At 41.2% G+C, this 26,043-nt stretch overlaps 2 protein-coding genes across 8 annotated transcripts; one reads left to right on the top strand and one right to left on the bottom strand.

Moving 5' to 3' along the window:
- Positions 1 to 5,353: 5,353 nt before the first annotated feature.
- On the bottom strand, positions 5,354 to 12,950 carry LOC106036138 (carbonyl reductase [NADPH] 1-like). 3 transcript variants are annotated; one of them, XM_066978589.1, is made up of 5 exons: positions 12,819 to 12,948; positions 12,173 to 12,259; positions 11,568 to 11,887; positions 8,218 to 8,325; positions 5,354 to 6,617 (listed from the first exon to the last, which is right to left on the bottom strand). In XM_066978589.1, exons 3-5 carry the CDS (start codon positions 11,851 to 11,853, stop codon positions 6,181 to 6,183), a joined length of 831 nt encoding a protein of 276 aa, XP_066834690.1. In that variant the 5' UTR covers positions 11,854 to 11,887; positions 12,173 to 12,259; positions 12,819 to 12,948; the 3' UTR covers positions 5,354 to 6,180. The 3 variants fall into 3 exon arrangements, with proteins under 3 accessions (XP_066834690.1, XP_047927376.1, XP_047927377.1); XM_048071419.2 differs by lacking the exon at positions 12,173 to 12,259 and having other exon boundaries at positions 12,819 to 12,950; XM_048071420.2 differs by lacking the exon at positions 12,173 to 12,259 and having other exon boundaries at positions 12,839 to 12,925.
- On the top strand, positions 12,874 to 25,815 carry SETD4 (SET domain containing 4). 5 transcript variants are annotated; one of them, XM_048071414.2, is made up of 11 exons: positions 12,874 to 12,980; positions 13,415 to 13,517; positions 13,958 to 14,053; positions 15,007 to 15,044; positions 16,561 to 16,649; positions 17,815 to 18,244; positions 19,012 to 19,186; positions 19,857 to 19,938; positions 20,283 to 20,363; positions 21,339 to 21,462; positions 22,361 to 25,815. In XM_048071414.2, the coding sequence occupies exons 2-11, from the start codon at positions 13,448 to 13,450 to the stop codon at positions 22,493 to 22,495; spliced, it is 1,320 nt and encodes a 439-aa protein (XP_047927371.2). In that variant the 5' UTR covers positions 12,874 to 12,980; positions 13,415 to 13,447; the 3' UTR covers positions 22,496 to 25,815. The 5 variants fall into 5 exon arrangements, with proteins under 5 accessions (XP_047927371.2, XP_047927370.2, XP_047927373.2 ...); XM_048071413.2 differs by having other exon boundaries at positions 12,888 to 13,023; XM_048071416.2 differs by lacking the exon at positions 12,874 to 12,980 and adding an exon at positions 13,019 to 13,042.
- Positions 25,816 to 26,043: the final 228 nt, after the last annotated feature.

Below are 26,043 nucleotides of genomic sequence, written 5' to 3'. Positions count from 1 at the left end.
CACCCAGCCCCGCCCGCCTCGGCAGCGCGGGAGATACCATTGAATAGAGCGCGGGGGGGATGTGGTGGTAGATGGGTGTGGGAGGGCTCCGGGTGGCCCTCGCCCAACGGCGGCCGCGCTTGTCGCTACTTGCCTTTAATTCGCCAGGGAAGGCTGCCTGCTTCATGGGTCGGTGAGCGCTACAGCGGGTTATCTCCTCCCCTTCCCCCCCCCGGTGAGGGGAATGGTACATCCCAGCGGATCCCCTTCTTCCAGCGCTCTGGGGGGCAGACGCTCCCAAAATGGCGGCCGCTGGTGGTGTGAGGGAGGGAGAAGAGATCTGGTTCCTCTGCCCGCCGCCTTTTCAAAAGGCTCGCAAGAGAGTCTATATGCTCGGCTTCTAGTACTCACGGTGAAAAAATAAACTACCAAAATATCCATGGAAAATAAAACACGTGATCCTGCCAGACAAGGATTTATATACTCTGTTTTACATGTGTGTGCATATGCTATTCAACCTCCGTGCGTATGTGTGTCTAGGTAGAATGTAATCCTGGTAGTTAAAGTAGCTGAAAAATTCAAGGAACATCCACCCACCTGCTCAGTTATTCCAGATAGAATAGCATTTGTGGCTTTTAAGATTATTATGGATATTGTTTCAGCAATAATCTCCTGTAAGTTTTATGTTAATACACTAAAGTTTTCTTCAGACCACCTATCTTTCCCCTTCCTAGATTTTAGTAGTATAATTTGACATGTTCATCTAGCAATTAAAAGCAACATCTAAGGGCAGTTCATGAGACTGCTTCGTGCACATGCTAGAAGAATGGAAGCAAGATGCAGTGGCAGGAAAGCTTCCATGCGTGCTTTTAATCCTCGGTTGTGTACATCGCCATCTCTCCAAAGCTAAAACAGGTTTCAAAAAGCACTACTGGCCATGCATTATTTCACTGTAAAAACTTGGCAATTATTTGCAAGCTTTGATACAGCTCATGTGGCAATTGCACATTCCATCCATTTCAGCATCTGCTGACAGTGCCACAGTTGGTATGTATGCATGAAGTCATGCAGATAAAGGTGTGACTTGACAAAACACTAAAACATTTTGCAGTGATCTACAGCATTATTACGGATCTGTCATAGTTTCAAAGGACATTATCAGAAATGGGGTGGTAGTAGAGCGTATGCAAAAGCAAGTTCTAAACTCATTTGAGGCTCCCTCCTAGTACAATAAACTAACTTGTTGGTCATTTGAATACAACGGTTTTCCTTGGATATAGATGGCAGTAGATACATTCAGTACCGTGGGCATCAACATAGCTTGTCTTTCTAAATGACAACGCCGTCAATTTAAGCTTCAATCTCACAATTTTAGGTTTTTGTACCTTTCAAATTTAGTGTAGCTTAGTTCTTAGAAATGACATTCAGTGCTTCTGAATATGTGCCTGACTGAGCAAAGAACTCATATTTTTGATGATGTTCTTAACACATGACATTTCTGTCCCAAAATACAGCGTGTCACTTAGGATATTTTAAAATCGGCTTCTGAAAGTTTGCTATCATTTTAGAAGTTTTTTTTCCCCTGCAAATTTGTCTTACTTGGCTGTACCAGTTGTGTGTGGCTAGGCAACTACATTAATTTCATTAAGATTTCCACCCAACTTTTGAACCCATTTGCCATTTCTGCCACAAGACAGAGGTCTTCTGGAATGTAAAAGAAATGGGCAGGCAGAGGAGAGAGATCCTTCAAGGCTCCTGCTGTGGGAATAGCGGCTGTGTCAGATAAGCTACAGGCAGGCACGAGTCTCCTGATAAGGCCACAGAAGTGCTCAGCCTGGTGGCGAGTTCTGATCAGAGCATGCACCAAAACCAACCAGACTCTAGACCATCCCACCTCCTTAGCTCTGGTGCTTACAAACCTGCTGGTTGCTTAAATCATTTAAAAAATAACTCTGAATGCCTTTTTTTTTTTTTTATCAGAGGTTATGCAAATTCAAAGTATGCCTATCTTACTAACTATTCGGGACTTTTTATCGGGAAAGGCCATAAATCAATTTGTTATATACACCATTGCAGAAATGACCATAATAACTCTTAACCCTTGGAACTGGATCAAGCAGTAGATTTACTGATGTAATCATCTCTGGAGATGGCCGGGATGCCTTTCAATCTAATGAACATTCACTTTAAACTTCATGTGATCTTGACATAAATCTCTTTGGTTCATACATCATTATTGTCCCTTTGCTTTTTTCATTATTTGAGGCAAAAAGCCACAAACATTTTGTACTAATGTTAGACTGGCATTTCAAGTATATTCTGCATTTAAAGGTTTTAAGTAATACTGAAGGGCATATACAATCTAAATTTTCTTCCCATGTTTTCAGTCTGAAAGGAACTCTGCAGCATTCAAAGTCAGGATGCTGCCTATATGTTGATTCATACTACTCTAAGTGTTGGGTTCAATTAAAATTACCTGTGGACATAAATTTTAGAGTTCTTTTCATCTTCATTTTTTATATAGGAAAACACTTAATTGGAATTTTAAGGAAACAACTTGTTAAGCTAGGTATATTTCTTTATATTTTTATGTAAACTGATGTCAAACTCTCTGGCCATGTGTGCAGTGCAGTTTTAAAAAACCAAACACACTGCACTGGAACCATAATGAATACAGAAGTCTGGCCCATACTACAGTCATCAGTGTCACAGAAGATCCAGAAAGAAATTATCTGGCTGTAATCCACTTCAGAGTCATAAAGGTTTAGAGCAGACCAGACCCCTAACTGGTTGCCCCCATACCTTTAGGGTCACTGGCTTTCCAAAGCAAAGCTCTGCCGAACAGCAAACCTTTGAAAGTGACGGCTGCGTTATTAACCAGCATACTTGTATGTCTGTAACTTCTCCTTCAGACAGTCCCAGGGGCCCTGCACACTGTCTATATCCAGTTGATACGGAAGCAAGTAGAGCTTCCATTCCCAATTTTGCTACTGCTGCCTGACTGCATCTTACACAAGCCATGGCATTGCCAAGTAAATGCCCCCACTGAGCTCTCACAATTGTGAAACCAATTCCTCTATTGTCCCATGTCACTCCAGTTACTGCATTGCCAGGCATTTTCTTCGGCTAGTAAATTCCAGAGTAAAAATGGTAGTGATGTGCTGTAAAAATAAAAACAGTAAATCACATGTAAAGGGTTTATATAGTAGAACAGGTCATTATTTTATCCTTTTCCTAACCCTTAAACACTCAATAAGCGTGCCAGAATCCGAAAGCAACAAAACAGTTCACACATAATGGACGTGGGAGAGAAGCAGGGAAGCAGCCTAAAAAAGAAATAAAAAAACGAAATGATGGTTGAACAATGCAAGCCCTGTCCAAAGGCCCAGCCTGCCATGCACGTTGTACAGCCTGTCCTCTCCTTCTGCTCTTGGCAAACAGCCCTCCCCTGGAAGCCTGCCCTGCACAGTCCCAGCTCTGTTCTCAGGACACGGCCCTCGCACCATTACCACAGGGGGCTGTGCGTCTCCTGCCTTCCTGCTGCTCTTCACTCCTGTGAACAAGCAGTATTTTCTGCCTCATTACTTCCATGACACACCTGTTTCCACCTCCCACCGCTGAGGTTGAGTCCGCACAGCTGCTTCTCCTTCCTCGAGTACTGCACCACTCAACCCAAAGGTTGTGGAAAGGTCTGTCCTCTGTTACTTCTTTCAGTCCACCTTGGGAGAAGCCGTATTATTATCAATTTCACCAGAAAAATATGGCATTTCTGAAATTGACTACTACATCATCTTCCACTTTTCTTCCTTACCCAGAAACAGGGTAAGTAGATCTAACAAAGAAAAAGCACTGTGAAAGGGCTTAGTGTAAGAATTTGAAACATCTATAAAACGTTCAAAGGTAATTTGCTTGACTTGAACGTAAAAATAAAGCAAAACAAAACAAACAACAAAAAAAAACCAATGATGAATTAGACTTAAGGAGGAGATTTCTAGAATGTAGGGAGATACAGGAACTGATCTCTCTTTGATGATGGATACTATCCAGCTACATTAAACTTATCTGGGATTCTTACAGTCTCGTTTTTGCAGAAACCGTATGAAAGTGGGGGTTTGGGTAAAGCTTCATTTGAAAAATTTGTGCACGCCAACTGGAAGGGCACGCAACTTTTGAAACTTAATGACTCAAGTATGAAGAACTAGGTATGATTTTCCACTGCTGGATTATACCTCTTAAAGTTCTGCATAAACTATTACTAAATCAGAACAGCCAAGTTTCATTTTGCTGAGGTACCAGTGACACAGCTAAAAGAGCATAAGAAAGCCACGGTCCTTTCTGTTGCACATCAGAATGATAGTCAAGTTACTCTGTTAGCAGGATGACCTTTGGAGCTATGATACAGTAGGCAGCTTGTGGTTACTACATAAAACGCATTAAAAACTTTTTAAAGGGGTTTTGTAACTGATCTGCTGCCCTTAAACATCAGGCCTCCGAGATTTTTCTTCATGGAGAATAAATTAGCATGAGAACCCTTGGGGCAGCACTCATCCTCTTCAACTGACTTGTGCCAACAGTTCCATCTTAATGAAAAACAATAGCTACTGTGTCCTTTAAACACTGACTAATAATCACACCTTTGTTCTGCGCTGTTAAGCGATCAATAAAGCCACACACATTGTGCCCAGTGCCTAAGGCTTCCCTGAACACAAACCGTACCATGGGAAGCCAGTATAAAACCCAGTTAGCTAAGCCCCTTTGGCATCATCTTGCTGACTGCCGATTAACAGAATCATTACCAATTTTTCACAACTAATGAGGCTCATAGGTATTTTTTTCCTGCTCTTTCAGTTACCCATAGCAAGAGGAAGAGGGTGGCACCCTCCTCCTGCACAGCAGTCCTGTGTGCATCTTGCCCTGCAGCAAAGATGGGGCAGGGCCTTGGAGCCCCCACCATGGCTTTTGTGCTGGACAAAACCAGATGTTATGAAGGCTGCAGTTACTGCCTGAGTCAAAACCCACTTTGCTCCTACCTGCTGCAGCCAGCTACCTCACCCACCCCACACCTCTGCTGTGACATGCCTGCACCTCACAGCTTAAAGTGCTGGGGCAACCCTTTCAAGGTTAAGCATTTGAAATACAATAACCAACGTTTAAACCCCCCAAAAAAATTAGTGCTCTACATGTCACTGCTTCCCCTATTTGTGATTTTGCTTAGAGGATGTTTTTACTCTGATAATTATGTGTGTTTTAGCCCTATCCTATAATAGTAACATAGGATTCATAGTTCTATTTCTCTACTACACAGAGTACGCTTGATCTGGGCTTTTAATAAGGAAACTTCTGACTGGACAATAAATGAACTGGAAGTTCTGGAGAAGTTTGCTATTATCAGTTCTGTAGTTTATTTTCTCTTAATATATTCCAAACATCACACATTCCAGCTACAGGTCTGGATGCAAAAAATTAAAGCGTATTTTTCAACAAACATCTATTTTAGTATCACAATAATAGAAGTCCAGAAGTAATCATTTATTGATGTACACATTAATAAAGCCCACTGGATAAGCTTTCCTATTAATGGTATATCAGTGCTATTTTTATTTTCACCTAACTCCATTTTGTAATGACAAGGAATTTTTATACAACAGTGATTCTGTTTGAGTCTGATTAGCTTCCCCCAAAACCTGGTTAGATTGTAGCTCTGAGAAAAAAAATCCTCTCCTTTAAGAAATCACATACAAACTCAAGATGCACCTATGGTCCCCAGAAAGATCCGTTGCACTAAGAAAGCATAATGCATGTCTCCTCATCTGACCCCCAAGCCAGAGATACACAGGCTGTCTCAGGGGCAGTATGAGAAGTGAAGGGCTAGCAATGATTTAACAGAGACTAAATTCTGGTACACAAGGTCAGGCACCTCAATATAGGTTAACGTGGTGTTGCCCTTATGTGATCTGTGCTGGAAGACCCCACAAACCAGATGTCAGGCTGCCCAGTCAGTGCTGTGAACAGAATGGACACTGCTGGGAAGCATCCTAGCATAAACAGTGTTGGAGAAACACTGGAAATGTAACCCCCACCGTAATGACAAAGGACCCTCATGCTTCTGTGGAAAGGATAAGACTGCTCTGGGTGTCACTGCTGAGGCACAGGCTGATCTACAGCCCTATTACCACTTGCAAGGGTCCACAAACCATAAGATCACCAGGTCTGAACAGTTTTCTCACTAACAAACTGGCCATGAGGACCATCAGCATCAGAAGGCAAAAGGGCTAAGTAAACTGGGGTCTCAGCCCCTTCCTCTGGCGATTTAGGGGCCTTAGGACCTGCCATGTCTGTTCTCACCCACCCAGGACAGCAGGCATTGAGAAGGATGTGGTCACCTTTTCTTTTCTCACTTAACATCCGGGCTTGAATTCTGGACAAGACTGTGACACCAATTTTGGACACCCCATAGGCAGTATTTGGCCACCCCTCTTTCTCATGCACATTTTTCTTGGTATCTTCCACAAATTTTGTCATGAGCTCCACCAACTCTTCCTCAGTGATTGTGTTGCTGCGAAACTTCTTCTGTAGTTCTTGGCTGCAGTTTCCCAGAGCTGAGCTACTTGCCATACTAGAGACATTCACTACTCTACCTGGTAAAAAGAGAATAAAGACTGGTTACATTTATGCACACTAAATACACCCAAACTTGAAGTAGGTTTGCTCTACAGTTGTGTGTTCACTGCTTAAGTGAATACCTGTAAAATATTTTATATGGACTATTTCGCAGAACTTCTGGAAGATCAGTCTACTCAGTGTTCAATGCCTCTAGTGAACTCCATCACAAAGGGTAATTTAAGGTGCAAATCTGCAAAAGCTCTCTACTGAACTTCAGGTATGCTCAAGGATATAGCCTGTTACGGTCTGTAGGCGCAGTCAGAGCAGTAAGTGGTTTTCTCATTTAAGGGCAGCCAGACTTTAAATACAGTCTTGAAATTCTGGTGGAAAACATTCTCAGTTCTGCAACAGCTTTAAGAAGGTGCCACAGGAAAATACCTCCAAACACCAGAATAATGCATACTACAGCAAAAGCAACCTAGTTCCTAATGCATTGAGAGCATCAGCTTGTTTATAAGATACCCCATGATCTACAAATCCCAGCACACAAAACTGCAGTAAGCTATTTCTCCCCTAGCACTTCAGCACAGAATGAACTAAGGAACAAATGCAAGGATTTAGACCTTAAAAGCCACAGAAATTAATCATTTTTGTTAATGACTTTATTAACATACTTGTTCTTTGCCCTTGGTACAAGGGACTAAATTGCTATTTTGTCACTCTTTACTCTCCCCCATCTACTGACTCAAATTCACTTCATGTCCTTTCCCTCCTCCCTATGGACTCAGAGTTCCCAACTTTTATCTCATCTACTCCTTTTCTCATGCAAACTGTGGGTGTACTTAGATGTCAGTATAGACTACACTTCACTTATAGCATCAAGCACTTACCTAAATATCTATGGAAATATCACACAATCACAAGTTTGAAAATACTGCTATTAAAAAAAAACCACCACCACCAAGCATAACAACTTCAAGAGTTTGATGTAGGGATTGGATCCAGATACCCTCCTTTCAAATTATCTGTGACATGTCAGCAGCATTCAAGCACTCCAGGTTTTGACAAGAGGAGCATCCTGTGCAGGATAGTCATCTGATGAGTACGGATTATTTGCACGCTGCTAACATCCCTTTATTATTGATGCATCTGCCTTCTTTTATCCTGGTCTCCCTCCATTCTATTTACCATTTTTGGTGAAGTTTTTCCTCGAGTTCCTCCTGCTACCACCAAATTATGACAGTGTAAAGCATCTTTGAGTGCTATTTATAATTACATCACTGAACACCTGCAAATACAGCAAAGGCTGTGATCTAGAGACAGACCAACAGCCTATCAAAAAGGTTTCCTCAGTTGCAAGGACAGGCTTATCGCATCAAACCCAACAGGAATACTATTTTTAGTTGCTTCTTTATCCTAATTGTATGATCAGAATGTTCTTTTAAAGCGAGAACAATTTATGTAGGCAAGTAGCATGAAAAGAATGTGTGTAAATTCTTCATTTCTTCTTGAGGGTGCCATGAAAATTCCACTTCAGACCAGTGTGCTTGAGACATGACAGGATTTTGCCAGTTAATGAGCACCAAAAAAAAAAATCACATAGAACGATTTCTCTGCTTGTTATGTTACACTTACCATAAGGCTTCATAATAGGCAACAATTCTGTGCAAATATTCCTGGTTCCAAAAAAGTTTGTCTTCAGGGTAACCTCTGCTTGGACTGCAAACGGAGTTTGGTCATGAACTTTTTGTAAGAGGCAGTAGCAAGGGAAGAAAAAACAGAACAAAACAGAATTATACTACTGTTTGAAAGGAAGTTATTGAACCAACAAAAACAAACAAGTTTATCTTATCACTGTCCAATGACCTACCTACTCACATCTAGTTCTCAGAGTATGGGCTGTCACTACCACATCCAAGCAAACTTGGAGGTGCCCTCTCCTCTTAAATGCACAGTGCAGTGCTTTACCAGCATCCTGACATATCTGGGGGAGGTGATGGGTAAAAGGGGAAATCAGAGAGCAAAGAAGATCCTGAATCTAGGATACTGCCACTGAAGACGCAGAAGTTAGACTACTACTCAGGCATTAAGATCCAAAACCAGGGCAGACAATTGCTTCCATATCCTGACTCATTTCTTGCTATGTCTTTTGGGTTCTCAGACAGGACTTGGGAGTCAGAGCAGTACAGAATTGCAACAAACACCATAAAACATTCTATAAAGAATGCAGGGATAGCATTTGCTGCAGTCCAAAAAAAAACCACTAGTACCAGTGTGATAAATCGTTTCCCTAAACTGACAGATCTGTGCTGACACAAGCACAAGAGTAGGAAACATGAAGCTAGGAAAGAACAGGGAGCTGACTTAGGTAATCGTATGGTGCAGTTCCACAGTCTGCTTAAGGCTGTGATCTCAGACAGAACTGACAGCTTGCCACCACCAGAAGTGGGGTAGGATGTGCCATCAGCTGACGATTTGGCTCAGCAATAAGCCATATGCTGTGCGCCCTCCAGCTTGAGGGGAAATAAGTTAAAGAGACAGCATTCTTCCTCATCTGCTACAGGCTCAATCTCTGCAGCGATAAAGGCCACCTACACAGAATAGGTAGGTCTTCACTTGGTCTCCATAGCCCAGACCTACGTAAACTCAGAAGTAGTAACAGATCACTTGATGGTTAACATAGTTGTGGTTTTATTGTAAAACTCGGCTTAAATGACTGTAAATAAGTCAGTCTCCAGCAGATCACTTGCTTACATTTAAAACAGAGATAAAAGCTGGACCATTGCCTACTGCAAAAGCTGTGACAACAGGAGAAAAAACTAGAAGTCCACGCAATCCAAAACTCCTGCTTCCATGCCCACTCTGCAACAAACTCCCCTGCCCTCAGAAACCCACCCATTTGTCAAACAAAATATATATCTTGTAACATCCGATTGATATGCCCTCCCCTGACTTAACAAGCGTTACTAGAATGAGTGCTTTCACAGAAGCTCATCCAGAGGACAAGTCACAAGTACACAGTCATTTCATACAGGGACATTTTTGGTGGACTAAGGACTTCGCTGGACTACCTGTAGCGCAGCACAACAACTGAACAATAAATTCAATTTAATGACAAATCTGATCTCTGTCAGACAGCAATAACACATTTCTACAATAAAGAAATGAAACCATAAATTCTGGGATGGCAGCAAAAACCACGAAAGCAAGAATTAAAGCCAAAATACGAGATAAGGATCAGAGCAAGTTATTATACCTAGGTGTAACTCTCTAACCTCTGTTAGATACTTGCACAATAGCAGTTACAGATAAGAACTGTGATAGAGGAGCTGGTCATATGACCTACTGCTGACTCACGGTGAATTGTCAGCATGACAAAAGTCAAATTCTAAGCGCCTGGAAGCAACTTATGAATAGAAAAATCTATGCTGTTGTAAAGGAATTAACAGAAACCTCACTGCTCACGCTATTTTCACCTATTTGTGGATGTGGTGTTTTAGGGATACGGTTTAGTGGCAGACTTGGTAGTGTTAGGTTGACGGTTGGACTTCATGCTCTTAAGAGTTGTTTCCAATCTAAATGATTCTGTGATTTATCTGTCCAGTGTCTATACAATAATATATCTGAGATCTCTCACAGATGAGCTCTAGCCAATCTTGCTAAAGTGATTTCTGGATTTTTTGTTTCAGCTGCCCAGGTATCCACCCTGGTGAACGCTACGGTCGCTGCAAAGTCAGCAAGGGGAAACACACACTGCACTTCAACTATGGCAGTTACAGTCTAGTCTAGCTCAAACACATTGTCACTTGCAGGTTGAGCTAGGGCCCTGATTATGAACTGAAGAAATGCTGGTCTGGAGACCTGCAGGCTTTTTGTGCAATAACCTTGGACAGAGATGCAATAATTTAACCACTGCTGTTAAGTTCTAGCACTGCTCTATTTGTCCACACTTCAGGATGCACTGAAATTGTATTAAGAGTTGCCCCTTATTGAGCTGATCGTCAACAGAAGCAATCTTCCTGCAGAGTACCAAGCAAAATGTAAACAGTGACTTGACTTCAGAACACCCTTGCTACATTCCCACTATGTAAGAAGCTCCATCTTCAGCAGCAAGTGAGGATTAGTCCATACTACCTGACAGGCTGCCTTAACCCATACTGTGAGCAGATGAAACAGTGCTTATGCTGTGCTTGAACAGTTAATGTCCTAATTACAGATCAGGCAAAGAGATTAAAAAACAGGAGAGCAAGCTTTTACTGGCAGGGAAATGAACTAGTAGTCATGCCTGTGATTTGCTCCATCTGGAGCTAACATGATTCTCAATTTGTTTTTATAAATATCTACAAGTAGAATGCACTCTTCTACCTTACAACTGTGGTGCCTTCCTTACTTTGTCTAATAGATGAAAAATTTCAACTCTTTCTCAGCACAGCAAGATTTAGACTAACTGTTCTACAGGTTAACTGAATTGCCCGAGAAAGTTAATGAGAAGTAAAGGTGACAGGAACACCCAGAGCTGAAGGTTCTCCTTTTTATCAACTGGAACTCCTGAGCAGATAATGCACAGAGCAAAGTACAGGTCTCGTGAAACACAGAAAACTCAGATCCCAGAGGAACATGGCCAACTTTCATACCTATAACGGACTGCCATAGGTCTGATGAAACTCACATGCACCAAGGCAACAAACCCCTCTGCTCACGTGCACTGTGCATCTAGAATATTTGCACGCTCTGTACACGATGCAAATAAAATACTCCAGGGATGCATCTTTACATACACAGTTAACTCATCAGGTGCTGAAAGAAGAGCTGTTTCACATTGCCCTCTCGTCATGCTTGAGATAGTAGGCAGCTTGCCCAGCCAAAAAGCAGCATGGTGTTGGCACAGAAACCCCATAAAAGCTTTATAAAATCCTTGATGCATGTACCATCCTTCTCCATGTAACTTTATACCACATGAGTAACCCAGATGGTCTGCTTCCTACCTTTGAAAGCTATCCCTGCATTGTTAACCAGCACATTCAGACCTCCATATTTCTCCTTCAGGAAGTCCCGCAGAGCTCTGATACTCTGCGGATCATCAATATCCAGCTGGTGGAAGAGAGGATGCAGCCCTTCCTCCTGGAGCTTCGCCACTGCTTCCTGGCCACGTCCGGGGTCCCGGGCTGTGAGGTACACATCCCCTGGGAACTGCTTGCACATAGCCCGCACAATTGCGAAGCCAATCCCTTTGTTGGAGCCGGTCACCACAGCCACGGGCACGCTGGACATTGTCCTCTCTGAATGTACACTAAAGCAACAGTAACTGCAAACAACAAAGAAGAGAAGTTTTATGCTCTGATGGACAGAACGGATATCTAAAAAAGGATTAAGGATTAAAAATCCCATTTAGAATTTCTCTTTGAATTATGTAAACCTACGTTACAACTATACATTAACATTAATTTAGTGAACTAGCATGAGCTATTAGCAAAGAACTATATTTGGTGTTAAAAAGTTTTAACTCTGCCACTGGCTGGACTTTATTTTAAAGTCACTAGTCTGCAGTGCTAACTTAACTTTTGATAGTATTACAGCCTTTTGGACATACACCTTATAAAATGACCATTTCCTTTTTTTCAGGACATTCAGCTGGTTCAGGTCAAGCACTGATGAAGTCAAAACTGAAAAACCTGGGCTGAAAAATACAAGAGGAGCAGCTTGATCCTGAAGCCCCAAGCAGAACTAATTCTAGTGTTTTCAGAAGGATACAGGGACCACGCATTGCCCTCACACAACTTTTCTTCCATTTAACACATCAGCTAGCTTTAGATACAAAGTACACTTCAGAAAACCGCTCTTCTTACAGATGCGGCACATGAAAACCTGCATTTCACTCATATAACCGAGTTTCAAAAGCAGTTTCTGTCCACTTTTAACCGCTATTCCCTTCCGAAAGAGCTTGCAAGTAACCACGAGCAGGCACCTAGCAGGAATAAATCCTCACCAGCTCCCAAAAAACACCCACATCATGCCAGAGATGTCGGACAACTCATGCCCAGCCTTCCCCCCCCGCTTCGCTACCGAGGCCCCGCTGGCCGCCTACCATCTCCCCAGCACCCCTTTTTCGCCCTAAAATAAAAGCAGAAGGGATCCCACAAGCCAAGACCAAGCCCAGGTCCCCAGGAGACTCCGTGCTGGCCGCAGGGCGAGCCCGGCAGAGAGACCCGAGGGGCGGCTGGCGCCCCCCGACCCACCTCTGGCTCCGCGTGCCTACCCCGGCCCCTCAGCGCCGCGCTGCAGGAGGTTGACCTGGCCGCCCGCCACACACCGCGCTCCCCAGGCGCAGGCGCACGTACTTAAGATGGCGGCCGGGGCCCCGCCTCCCGCGGCGGGCAGGGCCGGTGCGGGCGGGCAGCGTAAGGGGCCGGCGGTGGCGGCTGCTTTAATCCCTCATTGCAGGTGGGCTGGAGGCAGCTGGGTGGGTGCCTGCGAGGCGGATGGGTGACTGGGGCAGCCATTTTTGGCTGTTGATTTTCTATAACTCTAATATATTTGCTGTTTGGAAACTGTTTGAGTTTTGTGTACGTGAACACCCGCGTCTCATTTGCTTTAGACAGTTATGGCCATACCTTGGCCAATGTGAGGCTGGAGATAAAGGCTTTCCCTCTTCTCTCACCCCATCACCCACCCTCATTTATGGGTTTGCTTGTAGTACATTTGCTTAAGTTTAAAGAGCCAGTGCATTCAGCGGAGAGTGGTCTGATTTTTCTTATTGAAATGAAAGGAACATGCAATATTTGAAGTGGTCATTTAATATTTTTATTTATTTATGTATTTTCCCTAAATTTAGGCTGTCTGAAAAAGGTGAGATCTGTTTCTTAATATGAAGAGAAACAGAGGCCGGACAGGTCGAAAGAGAAGAAGAAAACACTTGCAGGGATTCATGCATGGAGGTACTATCCCTGGAAGTACTGCTAAATAATTGTTTATCTAGGTATCATTTTATGGTGCACATTTCTCAAACATTTTTGTATTTTGCAAATAGCATTCAGATTTTTTTTTTTCTGTACAAATATTCTAACATTGCATTCCTAGTCAGAACCTGGTGAATATTGTGAGCTCTGTTTTCTGGTTGATGGGAAGTACCATGTTATTCTTAAGTTCTTTGTCCCTTGACTTTGCTGAATAACTCCTACGATTCTGAGAGCTCCCAGTGCCCAGAGGCCCAGAACTTAGCAAGCTAGTTCAAGGGGAGCCTTTCTTGCTATTCTATTATTCTGTACTAAAAAGTTGAAAATATATTTTTTTCTGAACACACAGTCAAATTTTTGTATTTGATTTGTTTTACAGTAGAGCACTATTTTACAGCATTAAACGTCTCTTTCATTTTCAGTCAACTGCAGTCACAAACTGGAATATATTAAACTTAAGAAGTGGCTGAAAGAGAGAGGGTGTGAAGACAGTTATTTAAGACCAGCACAGTTCTGGGGTAATGTTCTAATTATTTATTGGTGGTACATATTTCTGATTAAGAATGTTGTATTCCTACTTTAGCTTTGAATCACTCACGTTGGCAAAAAAAAAAAAAAATGCAGCTACCATTAGTCTTTTAAAGACTTTTGATAAGTGCACGTTAATGTCATTTAACACAAATAAGTGTATGTGGAGGCCTGAAATACTGTAAACTGTTTCTTATATAGAAATACTTTTCTGTAAAGCTCTGTTATAGAGAGTTCTCAGGTATGCTGTAAAACATGCAAACCTATGCCAAATTCCTTGTAGAAATTGAGATTTTAAGTGTTAATAGTACAGTTTTCAAGAAGAAAGTATCATGTCAAGTGTTTCCAGTATCAGAGTCTAACCGTGGTATCATTTCTTTACCTTTTATTTATCTGTGCTAGTTCAGCAGCGCTAGTGATACAGATAAGTAAATGATTTTAGAGGTCAGAGTCATATACTACTGTTTACAGTAAAGATACGTACCTGTATTTTTTCTCTTCAGTTAGATAGTGTTTCAAAAACTTTTGCAGTATTGAAGAGAGAGTAGAGAGGGTAGTATGAATCAGAGAAAAATATTGTAAATAGAAATTGTAAAGTGAAGTTAAAACTTTGAAAACAGGGTCAAGAGCCAATGGTGAAAGATGTGCTTAAAGAGAATTGGGAAAAAGGAATTGAGTAATTTCTAGAACTGGACAACAACTGTTGCAGGGGTGCAGGGGAAGGGCTTTCTCCAGGTCCTGAAAAAATAGTAGTAAAAAGGGAAAAGAGTAAAAAGAGAAAAAGAAATGTGGTGTGTATCTAGAACAATCTATAATTGGCTTTTTATGATTTTTCAGAGAGGTATATATTATTTTAGACTTATTCCTTGTGGGCCTGTAAATTTATTGAAGCTTACCATAGTCTTGTATTTTACTATAAACATTCTCTTTGTTTCTGCTTCAGATACAGGAAGAGGACTGATGACAACAAAAGCTCTTCAGGTTAGTAATGTTGATTGTAATGCAGGAGCTTCTCTAGGTTCGTTAAATTGTAATCATTGAATCATATGACTTCTGCAACAAGAAAACTCAAAATTCCAGACAAGGTGTTTGTAGTCCCTGTTGTAAATGTAATTTCTAGCCTAATACTAGAAATTGTAGTGTTGTCGTATCTGCAAAATTATATTGTATATACCCTCAGGACTCACTGGATGAGGGCATTACTATACTCATTTACAGCAATTTAGTATGCAGTCTTATTTCAATTTAAGGCAGTCAGTGGCTAACTGAAAACAGAAGAGCAGGCCCATTTCTTGCTGTGTGCATTTTTCCTCAGCCACTGGCTTCTAGAAGTTTCCTTGCTCTTGGGGTAAATTGCCTCAGGAAGCTAAACCAGGAGAAGACTCTCTCTTTCCTTTGATAGATTTGCTCCTTGAAATGGCACACCTTGGTTAGACTGCGTGGTACAAAGGGAGCAATGGCACGTCAGGGAGGGAGATGGAGGGAGGGGGTCAAGGCTTTTAAGCAGCATTTGGCGTTAGATTATCTTAACCATAATGTGAAACCACAGCTTTAATCACCCTTCAATGGCCCTCTTCTTTGTTGATAACCAAGTAATAAAAATGTAATTTCGCAAACATTCCCAGCAGAAAAGGCGCATAATAGCAAAAATACCTTGACCTTCAGATATTGGCATAGCAAGACTGATCTCCAACTGCAGAGTGCCTCTCAGAAAATAGGCTTGTTGGAGAAGTTTCCTAACTGGCATGAGAATAGTATATCAAATATTGGGAAATCAGACCCAGAGCCTTTTGTGAAACAGAGAATACAGCAAGAGATAGGAAGGAGATGCAGTGCAGAGTCTGTGTGGAGAACAGCGTAGGTTCTCATGCTGGCTCAGCGTAGGTTCTCATGCTGGCTCAGCGTATGTTCCCAGGGCCACAGCCAGCAGTTGAAGCCAGAGGTTTGGATTATCCACAGTGCTGGGAGTCTGCAGTTAATAAAATGAGAGCTATACTCAGCTATACTTGAACAGGATAGGGAAATACAGGAGAGGAATGGGAAGAGGAGAGTATTGACTTATGTCCTCTTGCTACAGGGATGGACATGTACCTCTCAAGCTAGGAATGAAAGCTAATTTACACACACGGCAGCTTGAACAACATCAGGGTAGACATGACCTTACACATCCCTACTCCATGCTGCTCTGTTGATAGAAGAGCAGGTGTTTGTGAGATCATTTATAAAATGTATCATAGTACAGAAGGTAGTGATGCTGAGGAGCCAGGCACCAAACTGTTGTGAACAGGTGAGTTTCTGCAGGAGACAGTTCCTACTGGTTGCAGTCATACTCCTTCCCTGGACTGTGACTGTCTTAAATCCATGTTAGTTTCCATTAAATTCAACATCACATCTGATTGCTTCCTCTCATTAGTGTTTTCTGGGTTCTCTCTTCATGAATCACATAGTAGATGAGCCATTTACACTTGACCTTTACATTTTATTTTTTCCCTCAAAGGCAGGGGAACTGGTTATTTCATTGCCTGAAAAATGCTTACTCACCACGGACACTGTCCTTAACAGCTGCTTAGGAGAATACATTATCAAGTAAGTGAAAAGTGACATGGCAATAAAGGAAAACTTTCTCAGCTGACCCTTCCCATAGGTTGCTCAATAGTAGATGAATCATCCTAAGTGGTGGTAGAATTTTGAACTGCATATTCTAACTTGTATTTTTTGTGTACTTCCCTGCATGTGGAATGCTCAGATAATCAGCTAGGCGGAGTTGGAGGCATGGTACAGGTTTGAACTTGACCTGCCTCTAGAGCCATCTTGGACCTAAATGCCAGTTATGAATGGTTTCTTAGAAATTTGAAAGTATGCTTCAATAGAAGAAGGGGAATAACATGAGGCAGCAAAGCAATCACCTGAACATAGCCTTTTAGAAAGTTCAGGACAAAGGCCTATGCTGGATGTTGAGTTGAATCATAAAATCACAGAATGGTTTGGGTTGGAAGGGACCTTAAAGACCATCTAATTCCAACCCCCTGCTAAGGGCAGGGACACCTCCCTCCAGACCAGGTTTCTCCAAGCCCCATCCAGGCTGGCCTTGAACACCTCCAGGGATGGGGCATCCACAGCTTCTCTGGGCAACCTGGTGAAGTGCCTCACCACCCTCAGAGTAAGAACTTCACCTTTCTATCTAATCTAAATCTACCTTTTTTTAGTTTAAAACTATTATTCCTTGTCTTATCACTGTGCTCCCTGACAAAGAGTCCCTCCCTGGCTTTCCCGTAGGCCCCCTTTAGGTACTGGAAGGCCGCTCTGAGGTCTCCCTGGAGCCTTCTCTTCTCCAGGCTGAACAACCCGAGCTCTCTCAGCTTGTCTTCACAGGAGAGGTGCTCCAGCCCTTTGATCATCCTTGTGGCCCTCCTCTGGACTTGCTTTAATAGGTCCATGACTTGCTGTAATAGGTCCATGAGTACTTGTTATCTATCCTAAAAAAAACCAAACAAACAACAACAACAAAAAAAAAAAAAACAGAAAACAAGAGGTGAACCTGAAATTTTTACCACAAACTGACTTTTATAGCTTCTCAATAAAATGAAGTCAAAAGCCCCTTTGAAAGAATCAAAAAGACTTGGAAATTAACTACAAAGAAGTTTAAAATAGAAGTTATTTATAACATTTCAAAGAATTAAAAGATAGACAAAATACTACTACATCAATTTCCTATCTCACCTCTGTGTATCTGCTTTTTTATTTTTAATAGATGGAAGCCTCCTGTATCTCCTTTGATAGCACTGTGCACGTTTTTAGTAGCAGAGAAGCATGCTGGTGAGAAATCTCTGTGGAAGCCATATCTCGATGTTTTACCAAAGTCATACACTTGCGCTGTTTGTTTGGAGCAAGATGTAGTGAGCCTTCTTCCCGAACCTTTAAAAAATAAGGCTGAGGAGCAGAGAACAATGGTCCATGAATTGCACACGTCTTCCAAAGCTTTTTTCTCTTCCCTGCAGTCTTTATTTGCTGAGAACACAGGAACTATTTTTAACTACAGTGCCTTAGAGTGGGCTTGGTGCACTATAAATACCAGAACAATATACATGAAACATTCCCAGAGGGAATGTTTTTCTCTTGAGCCAGATGTTTATGCATTGGCACCATATTTAGATCTGCTAAACCACAGTCCAAATGTTCAGGTAAGAGACTAAGAATAGATCACTTAATTTCTTGATATATGAATGTACTATCCCAATGCAGTATACATTTATGTGATGGATTAGGAGTGTCTGGAGGTTAGCAAGAGATCTCATAGTGGGGAAGTTGTCTATCTGGACGACACCTGCAGTCTGAGTATGCGTGGTTCACATGTACCCTGGAGGCTCTTACTCAGTAAAGCAGAGGTACAGGGGGAGCTCTCAATTTCTGGCTGAGATTTGCTCCCAGGGTAGCTACTGGGAGGAACCACTTGTAAATATAACCCTACCCTGCTCTCCCCACAGGCTCAACTCCTAAGACAATTCTTGAGTTACACAGTCCTTGGGTTACTTCACCTCTGGCTGAAGTTTCTAGGTAGCCTTAGGAGAGTGTACAGAGCAGTTCTGCCTGGTGACAGAGATGGGACTTTGCCAGTGTATTTCTGGGACAGCATAAAAGTGGTTAGCTCCACATGAGGCCACTTTTATTTGGGGCTTCTGTAATAAGTCTACAGAGTGGATGGCAGGCACATCCTGCAGACTACGGTTTTGATGTTCGTTCTTTGTACTAGTATTTTTGGAGTACTCCTAGTGTTAAATTGTCTGAATGGGTTGCCTTTTCAGACATCTGTAATGCTTATCTGTTTGCACCCTATTATTGTTGCTGTTAGAGAAGTGTTCAGTTCTGTTGGATTTTAATATTCAAGGCTTGATTCCTTTTTCCCCATCTTCTGCCAAGACTAACATTTTTACCTTTTAATTTCTCAAAGGTAAAGGCTGCATTTAACGAACAGACAAGAAGTTATGAAATACGGACAAATTCACAGTGCAAAAAATATGAAGAAGTATTTATCTGCTATGGACCTCATGATAATCAGCGACTGCTACTAGAATATGGATTTGTTACCACTGATAACCCTCACAGCACTGTTTATGTCTCATCAGGTTGGATTTATAAGTTGTCTTGACATTAAAAGGTACAAGAGGAGAGAGCAGAGTGTCTGAGCTAACACTGTCTTCAACAGGAAATGTGGTTAGAAACAACAAGGATAGTGAAGTTCATTTGCTTGCATATATGTATATGCACAGTGCATATTAAGGCATTGTGGTTTTTTATTTTATTATCATCAAAATATTTCTGTGTACTTCTAAGAAGTGGAGTAGAGTTGATACCACCTTGAACTGCATAAAATTTAAAGATTGGCATTTTCAAATTGGAAGTGGTTTTGGTAACTTTTTCTTTTGTAAAATTGTGATTCTTACCACCATTTATATAGAGCTTCTAACTGGATGTCTTAGATTGTATCATCGTTTTTCAAGATTGAAGCCCTGATTCCCACTAGTTGGAGTTACTAAAAGTTTTTCATGACTTCAATTTGAGTCAGAATTTCCACTATAAGGATACAATCCTGCAGGTTGCTGATTGCTTTTAAGATGTAGTGAGCACCTCCCAAATATGTTTTTGATTATGTTCAAGTTCTCCCAGATTTAGCAGTTTTGGTCTTTTATCTTTTAGCTGTGTGACAAATACAGTTGAAATATCATTTCAGAATTGAGGGTTGTGGTTTCTTCTTTGTATTATTTACATAAATATTTTAAATATGTTTTTATGTAGATACTCTCCTCAAATACTTTCCACCACTGGACAAGCAGAGAGATGCAAAGCTTTCTATTCTGAAGGATCATGATTTCTTACAGTAGGTATCTAGAGTTTTTTGTTTCCATGTTAGCTTTCTTATAATTTTTTGTTTCTGGGAGTCAAATTTTGCTTCTGGTATCAAAATCCACCATAAAATCATTTTTATCTAACAAACTGATTTACTCACTGTTTGTGAGAGAACATACAAGAGGTAAACACCAATATCAGGCTTCAAGATCCAGCCTGTCTCCTAGTTGTGGACAGCAGCAGGGTAAGATTAGTCAGGGAATCCTCTACTTCTGAAGAGCAGATCTTCTCTTGTTGACAATTACCAGGAAGAAAACTGCTGGGCTGTAGAAGACAACCTATACTTTCTGTATCTCAGCACTTCTGTCTTTTTAGAAACTTGACCTTTGGATGGGATGGACCATCTTGGAGACTTCTTACAGCCCTCAAGTTGTTAAGTCTTGGAGCAGATGAATTGTAAGTTTCAGTACTTTTTGAATATGTAGACAGTGCATACGTCATTTTCCTTTGTTCTTTGCTGCCTGTGTGTGAGACAGTGGGGACAGGTTTGGATCTTGTGTCTATCTGATTGACTCCAGGTGAGAGGGGGAAAAGAAGAAAGGCAGAGAAAAGTATACAACATGAAGAGACTGCCTATTTCTTGCTTTGCTCTTTTACTTTATTGTATTAAGCACTACACACACCCCCATTGTTTTCCCTTTCTATTTCAAGAACCAGATGTTTCTTTACGATTCAGACTGCAGGCGATTTTTCTGTTGGTTTGGTAGAACTCCTATATGCTATTGACCTTGCTTGCTTCTGATATTCTAAGGTCAAATAAGTTGCTGAAAGTCATCTCCAATGACTATCAGTGAAGTTTTGATCATTTGTTCCAAATGGCAAGCATGCCTCAGACAGGTTTAATACAAAACGGTCACCTGAGCTTTTCTTGTAATAGTAAATTTTAAAAAAGAGGAAAAAGGTTATCTTTTAGTTTTGATTTGGGCAGCTGTTTATGCTTCAGAGATTGATTGATTGCTGAGTGGAATAAATTGATTATAAGAAATAAAAATAAATCCCCAGGACACTGGTTTTAGGCACATGAAATGTGTCAGTATGTGAATAAGCTCTGCCTGACTGAATAGCTTTTAGTCCTTACTGGTGCTGCTGAAGTTGGTGGCAGCAGAGCAGTGAAGACTAGAAGCACTTACCTAAGTACAGACTGGCTTTGGCTGAAAGGGTAGGGGTGAAACTGTTTCTTTGGACCATTAAATATCTCTTCTCTCTTGCTTGATTCATCAGCCTCATATCTGTACACTGTGTGCCTTTTTTGTGCATGTTAACTTTACTTGCCTTATGCCTACAATGTTATTATGAATATAACCATGTGTTTAATATTTAGTTGTGGAACACAGCCAGTGATTGTGTGTTGTTCAAACATTTTGATTCTAGTACTTGCTGGAGGAGAGTGCTGCTTGGTGATGTAATATCAGCCAGAAACGAACAGCAGGCTTTGAATATAACAGCAAAAATATGCCGTTTTTTAGCAGAGGAGACACAGCGTGTCCTTCTCCAGGTAATTTGGTTAGAAGAGCAAGGTAACCCAGATTCCTTTCTCTCCCTGCATAAATGTATGGCAGTCTAATTTTCAGGGTTAAGAATTTTAGGGTTGAGTGATGGAGGGAATTGATTTCACTGGGATGGTGTAGGGTTTGTTACCAGGGTGACTGACACCGCTAAATAAATTGCTCAGCAGAATTTGTGGCTGCAGCAGAAGGAGGAACCATGTTACAAAGCTTATACAAAGCCCTATAAACAAGTGAATAGTATTTAAACTTGCTCTGCCCACAGTATCGTGTTTGTTGAAATTTCTTAAGTTGAAGTTTCATTTACATCTTAAAAGAAATGTGCCTACTTTATTGGAGTCTGCACTAAGATGTTACAGACCTGCTGTGAGTACATTTGCTGCAGAAAGTATGTTCATTAAAGCCAGCCAAGCCAAGCTAAATACCCTTGTCAGCCAGTCATTTGTGAGGGGGGTCTTCAAGACCAAGTTACTATTACGCTCTTAAAAAAACAATCTCTTCTTCCTTTCTGAATTTTGGCAAACAACGTGTATGTAATATAAAGTTGGATAGCTATAATGGCAGAGGGTTTTGAAAACCACACTTTTGCAAAGGAAATGCATGCACAGAGTATGAGGTGAATCTGGTCTTGAGCTACATCTTGAGGATAGTATGGACTTAGGAAATGAATATCAGGTAAACATTTACCTTCCCATCCTCTCCCTGGTTTTGTTCTGCTTCCTATCTGTATGGTGATTGTTTCCTTTTTTTTTCTTTTTAAAACAAAACAAAACTTTTACTGTGTTTTAAAATAATGCTGCAGATGAGCTTTCCACAAATTCTGTGTTCATATCCTATGTGAAATAATGTGAATTTTGAGTAATTTCATCCTGTTTGTATAAACTCCAGATTTCCCAGTTGAAAAGGGATAAAGAGAACCTCAAAAAACACCTGTCTTTGGTAGAAGCACTACGCTTGGAAGATCTGAAGATACTACAAAAATCAGCAGAGATTCTTTGCAACTTGAACGCGACAACAACTTGACCCATGAGGAGCTGTGATAGCTGTGGTTGATTGCATCTCATTTGCTATGGGTGTGCCTTGCTCAGCTGTTTTAATGGACCTGAGCAGCAAAGAAGAATGTAAAAATTCATCAGAAAATGCCTAGTTTTCTTTATAGGATCACATGGGCACTAGAAGCTTATTTTGTTCTTTGCTGACCTTCTTCAGTAATACAAAAGGATAGCCCAAAGGGTAGGGAGGAGCACAGGCAGCTTTCATCACGTGGCATCCAAATCATGGTTGTTATGAGCAAAACAGCCTCAGGTAATTTGAGCAGCTTTGGGATTGTGGGCTCCAGCAGTTCTAGACTTTACAGCTGTCTGTGGGGCTAAGGCATGGATTGTTGGGTCAAGTAGACATTCCTTAGCATGTATTAGAGTCCTAGCAATTGACAGAGAGGGAAAGGACAGAGCTACTTTTATTTGCCCTGTACTAATTTACTTTTTGCCCTGAGGTCTGTACATATGCCTAAAAATTAGTAGTTCACGTAGTGTCAATTCATTGCTGGAGCAATAAATGTGGACCAGAGCACAGATCACCATCAGCATCTTTGTGACTGACCCCAAATCATTTCCCTCACAGTTTCAGCTCATGTTTCTGGAACTTAGGGAAATACGAATTTCCCTCCTTTACCATCAGAGCTTCTTCCAGACTCACTAGTTTGTGTTCTAACTCCTCCTGCTGGGAATGAGTACTGAAAGGATGCATCATTTTTAAACTGTTTCTTATTTGGAAGAGCACCCAGGCAATTCATTCTGTTTCTGTTCAGTTCTTGTGATCACAGTGAGGAATATTTTCATCCTGTCTTTAAGAGGATAGTCTTGTGAGCTGCCTTTCAGTATGAGCTCTACCTAAATAGGGAGGTCAAGCTCCCTATGATAGTTTAGAAGAGAGGTTTCCTTGAGGGCATTTCTGAGCAGGACTCTTGTTTGAGCTTTATAAGCTTCATAATTGTGCTTGTGTTGTGATTATTTCCCATTGTATGGGGAATCACGTTTTGTAGAATTTTCATTAATATTTTTAGATTTTTGTTAAGAATTGTGTTTTTAAAGTGTTTATTTTTTAAATATATTGATTTTCTACAAAACTATTGTTCTCTATATTTTTTAATAAATGAAATTGTATACAGCAATATTTTGGCTAATATTATTTAAAGAAAAAAATGCAGCAAGTGAAAACTTCTAAGAAATATGAAAGCTCACATGCACTTTCTGATTTTCTGTGGTACCTTGTGAACAAGAATGTTAATGTATAAACTTCTTTGGATATGAGCATTCCAAGATTTTTCTCTGCCTTTTTTTTTTCCTGCCTTAATGTATTTGGGACAGGAAATACTTTGATACCTCACCCATGTGAACTGCTGTTCCTAAAGTGTGGTTATCCAGAATCTGCATAAGACTATGTGAACATGTGATATGTTTCTGAGCAAAACAATCTGGCATCTCCAAAAATTCCTGCATCTCACTCACTAATGTTCTGATCTTGTTGATGACATCTGTTCCCAAGCCATCTGGTCCTATTGCTTTGAGGCGAGTTAAGACTCTTCAACATATCTCCCTTATTTTTTTTCCCCCTATCCTTTATGATTTACCAAATGCTGGAGCTCTGAGAAGGATCTTTCCTTAACTAGAGAGGTATGTCAGCTGAGGTTCAAAAGACTGGGAGAACTAGAAAGTAACTGCTGTTACTCAGTTTCCATGACACTGAAGACAAAAGTTCTTGGTTTTGAGGTGCCATCCTTGTAATCTCTTCCTAGGTTTAGAAAAATAAGCTATTTTCTATGTAGTTCACCTGACTGCCCTGAGATTCTTGTACTCTCAGGCTTTCTGGATCATTCATGTGGAGATGCTGACAGTGTGGTTACTTTACATTTTCCAACAGAGGGCAAGGTGAATGTGTTGGGAGAACTGGAGTGCCTCCAGGACCATGAAGTGTATATACTGTGTCCTTCAGACAAAATTCATTTCATTTGCTTAAACTGTGGTTTTTTAACCCTTGCAAGTCACAAGGCACCTCGTTCTATACTTTGGTTGGCCCCATACTGAAGTACTTTAAAGAAGGAGATGACTGGATTTGGGTATGCAATCACTTCTAATCCCACCAAGGGCAATCTTCATCAGCTTGCATAAGGCTCCTTCTGTACCACTGAACCTGGCTACAGCAGAGAGTGCAGAGCTGAGAACCCGAACCTGGGGCTCCTGCCAGTTCACTTGGATTAGGTCTGCAAAAATGTTTACAGAAGTCATGAATGACATGAAAAGGGGGGTTAGTGACTGAGCATTCAAGTGAAATAAGTAAGGGCTTTCAAAGGAAGTTTGAAGAAGTCAGGTTCAAACCGATTAGGATGTGGTGACAGATTCAGAAGTTTACATGGGTTCAGAGTGCACGTATGTGGAAGACAGACCTGCTGGCAGTTACCAGCCAGAAAAACCTCTTCAGTCTTAGGCAGTTCTCTGATTTCAAAATATTCGAGGGGAGTATTGGTATTGGAAGGTATTGGCGGTAAGTATTATATACTCTTGACTTGTGCTTACTCTTTTAAGGTGTTGGTAGACGTTGGGGAGAGTCCTGGGCCAGATGGACGCTTGCTTTGAACATGTCCTGCAGTTTTTATGTTTACCATTGAACTGGTTGTCTTCTTAGGTTCTTTTAGTAAGATCTTTTTCGTTCTCTAAGAAAAGATGTGTTTTCTAGCTATGGTGAAGCTATATAGTCCCATGGTAGTCAGTAGGGCCCTGCTAACTTAACCCAGCTGAGCATCCAGTTATCCAGTTCTCTGTGTGGAAGACTGAATAGTGGTTTTGTTTGTTTGTTTGCCTTTTTTTTTTTTTTCTTTCTTGCTTTGCAAAATGGATACTAGTTTGACAGAAGTTTATTTGCTTCAGTATTGCAGGATAAGCCACACATTTATACCACCTGGTCTGAATATGGGTTCTACCTCTGTAACTCCTGCACTCCCTGAGGGACTGTAGGAAGGGGTTCTGGCAGAGCAGGACAGCAGGCAGCCTGAATCGCTTGTGAATCGCTTGTCTGTCTCTTGGATGTAAACACAGCAGTAAGCCCCTAGCTTTACCCTAAGCACTGTAGCAAGTGTTCTGAATAGAGCCATGTGTGTTTAATGTCAAAGACGAAATCCTGCTTGAAGAAGTTACGGAATTGGAACTAGTGCTTTTGTAACACATCAACAGCAGTGCATTTATAACTGGCAGAGCATAGGTAACAAGTCAGCATGTATATGTATGTACACATATGTGTGTATATATATAAATACACACACATACATGCACAATCAGCAAAAGCTTTTTTTTTTTTTTAATCAAACCTAAAACTATGTGCCAAATGGAGCATCCTAAGCTGGTCTTAGAGTTAGGGTGCTGGAGGAGGTAACTGTGCTGGGAGTGCTTTCCAGCTGTCTGAGAGAACACTAAATCGAGTTTTCAAAGAGTGAAGATGCTTACTCTTGGCCTCTACCTAGAGCCCCTTTGAGCTTCAAACATCTTAATCATGTAGCTTTAGTGACTTGCTGTTAA

The sequence above is a fragment of the Anser cygnoides genome, chromosome 1 (genome assembly GCF_040182565.1).
Source record: "Anser cygnoides isolate HZ-2024a breed goose chromosome 1, Taihu_goose_T2T_genome, whole genome shotgun sequence".
Lineage (NCBI taxonomy): Eukaryota > Metazoa > Chordata > Aves > Anseriformes > Anatidae > Anser > Anser cygnoides.
This window is presented reverse-complemented; position numbering and strand designations above follow the sequence as displayed.